This window comes from Urocitellus parryii, chromosome 7 (assembly GCF_045843805.1).
Source record: "Urocitellus parryii isolate mUroPar1 chromosome 7, mUroPar1.hap1, whole genome shotgun sequence".
NCBI classification, from domain to species: Eukaryota; Metazoa; Chordata; class Mammalia; order Rodentia; family Sciuridae; genus Urocitellus; species Urocitellus parryii.
In genome coordinates, this window is record NC_135537.1 from 73,199,555 (window position 1) to 73,208,458 (window position 8,904).

The 8,904-nt window shown below is 36.8% G+C and overlaps 1 protein-coding gene across 1 annotated transcript; it reads right to left on the bottom strand.

The window, feature by feature from the left end:
* Positions 1–7,651: 7,651 nt before the first annotated feature.
* LOC144255979 (proto-oncogene serine/threonine-protein kinase mos-like) lies at positions 7,652–8,701 on the bottom strand. Its single transcript, XM_077801149.1, has one exon. It carries the CDS (start codon positions 8,699–8,701, stop codon positions 7,652–7,654), a length of 1,050 nt encoding a protein of 349 aa, XP_077657275.1.
* Positions 8,702–8,904: the final 203 nt, after the last annotated feature.

Consider the following 8,904-nt stretch of genomic DNA (forward strand, 5'->3'; position numbering starts at 1 on the left):
ATGAATTTGCTATGTCCCTTCATTATCACCTAAATTCATACTGTTTACTTGTTCCCATACCCAATTAGTAAAAACTTTTTAAAAATGTTTTTTTCTGTTCCTCCCCTTAAAAAAAAAGAAAAAAACTTTGTAATGACCTTAACACATAAATCAACAAATTGATTGTTGTTTTTTTTTTTTTTTTTTTTTTTGTACCAGGAATTGGACACAGAGCACTTAACCACTGAATCCCATCCCCAGCCTTTTATATTTTGAGACAGATTCTCGATAAGTTGCTTAGGGCCTCAGTAAATTGCTGATGCTAGTCTTGAACTTGAAAATGTCCTGCCTCAGCCTCCCTGAGATTACAGGCATGTGCCACCATGCCCAGTGAATAAATTTATTTTTAAAGGAATAATTTGTAATATTTTAATTTGTACTTTGTCATGAACAGAAAAGTTTGGTAAAATATTGCTAACTTGTTTTTTTTTTTTTTTTAACCTGGAATTTGGGCTCAGAAGTAGATGAACAAAGATGATATGAGGAAAAAAAATTGTGATATCCCTAAGAAATAGTGAAGTTTAACATTTGACAGAACAAATAGGTAGAATCGGATTTTCAATGTAAAAGTCAAGATAATGGGTGCTATATGTAGGATTTGGAGAAGGTGATTGGGTCTTGTCCTGGGACAGCTTTGACAAACTTTCTTTTCATGACAGCAGTGTTGGGGCATGGTGCCAGGCCGAGCTGGTACAGTGACTGGGAGAATTCATGGCAGGGGCTTGAAATGGAGGTTGTGCATGGACTGTGAAGGAAGTAGGGAGAAATAGAACTCTTCAAAAGAGGCAAGAGACAGAAATGGGTTTGGATGTTTGGCTTAGTTTAGTTGTAGGATGCAGGAAGTAAGTCTGTGGAAGAAAGCAGAGACGACAAAGAAAATAATAATAGAGTTCAAAAATCCATAGAAGGCAGCAGCTATGGAAAGACTATAGGCCTGGAAAGAGGGCATTTCTTCCCATAGATGGGACTTGAGACGAATGGCCCAATTGCCACTATAGACAAATTTACAAGTAGGAAACAGGGAAGCTGGGGAAACTCACCACCATCTAGATTTGTTAATGGTAGGGGCTCTACAGAGTAAAATCAGTTTAAAACTGTTCTAGGGAAACAAAAGTGAGCTTTTTATGGCCAGGTAGTACGGACAGAATGCTGATCAATCTTGAGCTTGAGTGAGACCAACAAATACTGTCACCAACGGATGATGGTTTATTTATCTTCTGATGTTTGACTTTATAATAGTGTGAAAGTGATAGGCACTTTGCAGTACTTTGAGTTGAGATCTCCAGGGTGAGTGATCTGCAGTCTGATCACCTTTCCCTGTGCTGGTCAGCAGAAGCAGCAAGCTGCAGCTCTCAATCAGCTTCACAATCATGAGGCAAATAATCAACACTCTACTGTGTACTGTGTTGCCAGGTTCTCTGGAGGCAGGTATAGTTGGTCCTTTGTATTTGTGGGGGTTCCACATCCATATACCTCATTAACAAACTGTCAGTGAGCTATATAAGGATAGCCTATTAAAGGTGAAAAAAAATGCAAAGTTATCTTTCAGAGAGAATATGCGCACAGCTTAGGTTCAACCACCAATCTAAAATATTCAGGAAAAAATGGCATCTGTACTAAACTTACACAGTTTCCCTTGCCATTATTCTCTATAATACAGTATAATCATTATTCACACAGCATTTACAATGCCTTAGGAATCAAAGTACTCTATAGATGATTTAAGGTTCATAGGAAGACACACACATTATATGAAAATACTCCATCATTTTATATAAGAGACTTGAGCATCCTCAGACACAGATTTTGATATTTTCAGGGGGTCCTGGAATAGATCCTGTAAAGATATTGGGGGACAACTGTATCGATAAATTCTGTGAACTATTCAACACTTTATTATAAACAGACTTTACATTAATTTAGTTGATTTTTACCCAAATACAAGGTAAAGAAAGTGTTCTGAGCATGTTTAAGGTAGTCTGGGTAAAGCTATAATATTTAGTAGGATAAGTATAATAAAATGCATCTTCAAATGCAGTTGAATCCACAGCTTAGGTTTAAATAGCTTCCCTTTTCCTGGAAACCACACAATGTCAAGGTAAATAAGGGAGAGCAAAACTGTAACCCCCAAAATCAAACTAGGAGACAAACTCCAGAACACATGCAGTGATGCAGTCAGTGATGCCAAAGGGGGAATGAGCCCATAAGAAGAGGGCAGGGAGCAGTAGTAGAAGCTCCTGGAGGACAGTGGGACCCAACAGTGACAGGTCCCAGAGAGCCCTGCCAAATGAAATACCCTAAAGAACAGGAGCCACTGAGAAGTGCGAAAGGTGAGGAAGAAACTCCTGAGAACAGAGCTGAGCTTAAGGAGGATCCAGCCATGGCAGAGCTCAGAAAGGGAGAATAAAACTCAGCTGTTGAACAGGGTCACCCTGGTGGGAGGGGGCAGGAATACAAGAGAGGCTCAGAAGGTTCCTGAGCCCGGTTTGCACCAGGAGAGAAAAAGTTGTGGCTTCTAGGAGAAACCCACAGAAATGCCATGTTTGAAAGGAAGGAGCAGATGAAGGAAGTCTTTGAGTTATAAGAAGACCACCCTGACAGGGGTAGAGAAAGCACATGGACTGCCCACTCTGCCATAGCTAAGAGTTGAGGGCCATTATTCAAGACTGACACATGAAATCAGAAGGAAAAAAAAATTACCATACAAAGATAAATACTAAAAAATATAATTAAGACTGAGTTAAATTACAGTGGGGAAGAGACACAAGCTATCAATGATAGCATTGCTCCATTGCTCATAGCAAATAAATATTGTCTAGGATTAAGGAAATATATGGAAAATACAACAGATACCAAAAAATTTTTAAAAACCCCACAAATAAAATAAAAAAATTTACACAAATTAGAAAAGAAAAAAAAGTTTATTTACCTCAAAATTTTAGAACTCTTAAAACAACTATGTGTTGAAATGGTAACCAAAAGTTAGGAATTTTTCAGAGTAAAAATAATGGAAACACATATTATTTCCTATAAGATAAAAATAAAGGAGATGAAAATTCATAGTCCCAAGTAGTATTATGGATAAAAAGAGAACAATAAATGAATTAAGCACATGCTTTGAAGTTAAGGAAAGGACCAAAAATAAGTTAAATTCTAAAAACAGGAATTAAAGCAGACATTTATTTCAAATAACACGTAAATAAATACTTTGTTGAATATCAACAAAACAAGAAAACTACTAGCTAACTAAAAATAACTAAATCACATATACATAAAATTAGAAATAAAATATGATGGAAACAGGGATTGTCTTTATATTTTAGAAGAAAACTATAACTATAACTATAAATATAACTATATATAAATATATATATATATATAAATATAACTATATATATAAATATAACTATATATATAAGCATAACTATAGAAATAAATTTGAATACCTTGAAGAATATATAACTTTCTAGGAAATTACAGCTCACCAAAAGTAGCCCCAATGAAGATAGAAAGTAGAAACAGACCAATTTTAAAGAAGAAAACAGAGGGTTGTCTAATCTGTACCCCATAAAACACTAGAACCCAAGTTCCACTAGCTTCTACCAATAAAGACCAGATCATCTTGATGCTATTCAAATTATTCCAAAAGCCTCTAAAATTTTTAAGAACAAGATTTATATCAAAGCCTGATAAAAGACTGCTTTTAAAAAAGAAAATACAGATTAATCTTTTATTTAAAACTATCAGTGTAGAATTGCTAAGTAAATATTAGCAAGCAGAATTATAGTCAACTTTTAAAAGCATGCACACAATATATTTAATTATATGGGTTTCTTCCAAGATGCAAGGATGGTTCACTATTAGAAAAATCCATTAATCCATCACATTAATAGGTCAAAAAAGAGAAAAATAAAAATGTGATAAGAGGATATTTGACAAAAGAAACTAAAAAAGAAGAATAAATGGATGCTCCATTAACCTGATTTAAAATACACACATACTTCAATAGCCACTATCTTACTAAGAAATCACTAGAGACATCCCATTATAGTCACGAACAATACAAGAATGCCCATTACTACTGCTATTGTTTAACATTTTCTTGGTTAATGATATTTTAAAAGATAAACTTAACTAAAAAAAATGTAAAGAGAGCGAAAAAAATCTGTTTGCAGATTCTATTTTTAGGATGTATATTTGAGAAAAAAATCAGAATTAATAGAAAAACTAAAATTGTAAGAAATTGCATATGATAGCAGGATAAAAATTTACCTAGAGAAATAAACAGACTTTAATATGTATACAGAAACCAGATAGAATTTATAAAAGAAGAGAATTTCTTTTACAATAGCAATAAAAAAGAAAAATTCTCTCTGACACAGAGAGGTTGTGACACATGTGGTTGAAGACACCATGGTCAAAAGGATAAATTCGTAAACTCATATTTTTTAATAAAAACAGATGGGTAGAGGGATATAGGTAGAGATGGAAATAGACATGAATGTATATTCATGGATATGTATATGCATATAAATGTTTCCTAGCTCTATTCTTCAACAGGGCCTAAAGTAACCACATTCTGGGTAGACTTAGCACAGATTTTAGTTTCTGAATTCCGATATTTTTTAGTTTATGAATTCTTAATTATCCACAACAGAAAAAAGAAAAAAAAAACAGGGCTTCTTTGGAGAAATGACTGATTCCAGACAGTACAAAATGAACCTATAACATTTTATGTCTCCAAATAAAGAAATGTCTAGGAATGATAGTAATATATCAAAGGATATAGGATCTAGCTTGAGAGTCTTCCACTGGCCAAACTTGAGATAATTGGAGCATTAAAACTATTAAAGAGCTACGTATGGTGTTGCACACCTGTAATACCAGTAACTTGGAAGGCTGAGGCAGGAGGATCACATTCAAAGCCAGCCTCACCAATTTAGCGAGGCTCTAAGCAACTAAGGGAGAACCTGTCTCTAAATAAAATATTTAAAAAGGTTGGGGCTGTAGCTCTGTGGTAGAGCACTTGCCTAGCATGTGTGAGGAACTGTCACGATGGCAAAAGGTGCGACTTATGCAGTTGAGGGGGAGAAATAAAGAATGTCCATGCACTTCTGCCTTTGTCAATGCTTTATTCACTCAAATCACTCAATACACTTTTACTCTATAGGTTCTTAATAAGAAAATGACTCAGGCCATCCTTACAGGCACTGGGCTCAATTCTCATCACCATATAAAAATAAAAATTTAAAAAAAGGTTCATCAACAATTAAAAAATATATTTTAAAAATAAATAAATAAAATAAAATATAAAAAAGGACTTGGGATGTGCTCAGTGGTTAAGTACCCCTGAGTTCAATCCCTGGTACAAATATATATATTTTTTTTTTATTAAAGAGTCAGGTGCAGTGATGGATGCCTACAATCCCAGCTACTTAGGAGGCTGAGGCAGGAGGATGGCAAATTATGGACCAGCCCTGATTATTTTGCAAGATCATATCTCAAAATTAAAAAAAAAAAAAAACAGGCTGGGGATGTAGTTTCATAGTAGAGCACTCCCTGGATTCAGTCTCTAGTACCACAAAATAACAACAACAATAATAATAATAATAATAAATGATAGTAAATTAATTAGGAAAAAATAGTCATAGTGAATGAAATAGGAATCCATATAGATATAATTAAATAAATAAATATGGGAGAAAAGAAAGTGCTACCTTACAATAGAATGTGAACTAATATTTATTGCTAATAAGTACAAAATACTTATTAGTTATCTCAAGGGAGATGTCCTGCCAACATTATCTTACAGGTGATATAGATAAATACACAGACAGAAATCTTAGTATTACTAGTAATGAGATAAATCGACATTACATGCCTTCTGATACAATGCAGCAACACTTTAGTAGTAGACCTACAAAAGATAAGTGATCTGACCCAAATCATAAGGAAACAATATTCAAGCCCATATTGTCCTGTGAATTATCAACATAAAAAAACAAGGAAAGACTGAGAACTGTTGCCTATAGGACCTGACAACCCCAGGCAACACCTAATCCTTGTGGGTTATTTTGTTTGGTTTTTTTGGTACTAGGGATTGAACCCGGGGGCGCTTAACCACTGAGTCACATCCCCAGCCCTTTTCATGTTTTATTTTGAGACAGAGTCTTGCTTAGTTGCGTAGTGTCTCGATGCATTGCTAAGGCTGGCTTTGAATTTATGATCCTCCTGCGTCAGCTTCTTGAGTCACTGGGATTACAGATGTGCATCACTACAGCCTTAATAGGATCATAGCCCTAGAATAAGATTATTAGGGCAATTTATTTGAAGAACTTATGAATTTATTTGAAGATGAATTTATGGATTTATTTGAAGAGTTTTGCTGGATTAAATGGTAGTATTATATCAATTTCTTGATTTCCAGTAACTACAATGAAAAAGGACATTGCAGAATGCCCTTGTTTTCAGCAAACACTTAAAATACTAAAAGAGCAATGAAGCAGGGCTGCAAGTTACTCCCAAATGGTTCAGAATATGTAATAAGATAAAAATTAATGTCAGATTTAACAACGAAAGGATCTTGGTTGAATTAAAGGATTTCAGAGATCTTTGTATCATTCTTGTAATTTTTCTGTAAGTTTGAAATTAAAGTACAAAATTAAAATATAAATTTTATTTATTTATTTATTTTAATTTATTATTTTTTTATTGGTTATTCAAAACATTACAAAGATTGCAGAATCACATTGGTAACACATCCACATTTTTACATAATGCCATAATATTAACTGTTGTATTCTGCTACCTTTCCTATCCTCTACTATCCCCCTCCCCTCCCCTCCCATCTTCTCTCTCTACCCCATCTACTATAATTCATTTCTCTCCTTATTTTTTTTTCCCATTCCCCTCACAACCTCTTATATGTAATTTTGTATAACAATGAGGGTCTCCTTCCATTTCCATGCAATTTCCCTTTTCTCTCCCTTTCCCTCCCACCTCATGACTCTATTTAATGTTAATCTTTTCCTCCTGCTCTTCCTCCCTGCTCTGTTCTTGGTTGCTCTCATTATATCAAAGAAGACATTTGGCATTTGTTTTTTAGGGATTGGCTAGCTTCACTTAGCATAATCTGCTCTAATGCCATCCAGGAGGAACAGAAAAAAACATTTTTAAAAAGTTTTTACTAATTGGGTATGGGAACAAGTAAACAGTATGAATTTAGGTGATAATGAAGGGACATAGCAAATTCATAGAAAAATCTGGTATTTCTGCAATGGCATTCTGTTTGAGACAAATTGTTTTTTGTTTTGTTTTGGTGTTTTTTGGTCAAGAACAAATTTGAGTAAGTACAATGCTATGGAACTGGCAAAGTAAGCACCTGGACTCTGGAAAGCAAAGCATAAACTAAAGAATAAGGTTAGTTATAACAGTACAACAATGAAAAGCTTTTTGTAGCTCTATTTATCTTAGAAAAAGCACTGGAGACTAAAAAAGTTTCTAGTATCTTTATTTTCTAAAAATCTGTCCTGCCTATATGTTTTCTTCTACAGGTCAACTTTAAAAATAAATAGAAACAAAGAGGAAAGCTTATCTTGACACAGGTTTGGAGTCAGCCCATTTCAGCTTTTAAAGAGTTCAGGTCCACAGAGAGGAGTTCTGCGCTTGGCCTCTGCAAAGCACTGGCCCTCCAGCAGCATTTGATGATGCTCTTCAGCCTCTGCCCAGGGACAGAGTCCATGAAGACAGCTGCTTCAAGAGATGGGCGGAGATTATACGCCACCACCGCATAGAGCACGTACTGCCGCTCCCCAGAATAAGGCACCTCCCTGGTAGTCATTTGCCAGAGAGTGATAGCAAAAGAATAGATGTCAGCTTTGGGTGTTACCATCTCTCCTTTCAGGAGCTCTGGGGCTCGGTGGGTGTACGTGCCTCCTAGGTGATAAGGGGGAACCTGGAAGCCCCGCAGATCTTCCAGCTTCTCAGAGCAACCAAAGTCACCAATTTTACAGACATCCTGCTCACTGATCAAAATGTTTGCCGGCTTCAGGTCCAAGTGCACAATGCCCTGAGAGTGAAGGAAACACAGGCCATTCACAACATCTAGGGAATACTTTAGACACTTCCTCAAACTCAGTTGCTCTCCATCTAAGCAGTGGGACTCCCCAGCCTCTTCCTCAGAGTAGCCGGTGGCACCATAGATGACTTGGTGTAAAGTGATGTTGCCTCCAAACTCCATGATTATGGTACCTAGACTATTGGAGTCTGCAGGCGTCCGGGTACTTGCAGCCACAACCCGGACTATGTTTTCATGGTGCAGCCTTGCAATGTTGAGCTCAGCCCAGAAGCTTCGCTGGGAGGCTCGTCGGTTCTTGGTGCACTTGTTCACTTGCTTTACGGCCACAGGAACACCATAGTAAGTCGCCTTGTACACGGAGCCAAACCCTCCAGCTCCCAGCCTTTGTAGCAAGCACACCTGTTCCCAGTCAATGGAGCACCAGGCCAGCCGGGGAGGTAGCCTTGGGGCCCGAGGAGGTGTGACTCCCAGGAAGAGCTTTCCCCCTTTCCCTGGGAACTTAGAAGGGCTGCTGCAGGGTCGAGATTCCAAGGAAGGGGACAGCTTATCAGGGAGGTAGCGTCGGAGAACTAGAGGAGAGGGCATCGCACACTCCTAGAGGAGACCTGAGATGCTCCAGAGTATGAAAAGACCAGGAAAAGCTGCAGGAGTTTGGAAGCATGGGTGACTACTCCTTCCTCCACCTCAGCGCTTTTCTTCTCTTCCTTGTTTTCTCCTAATGAGCTATGTCTGCGCTATCACTCAGCTAGGGTTTTTATCACATGGGGGGGGGGGAATCCAAATGAAGC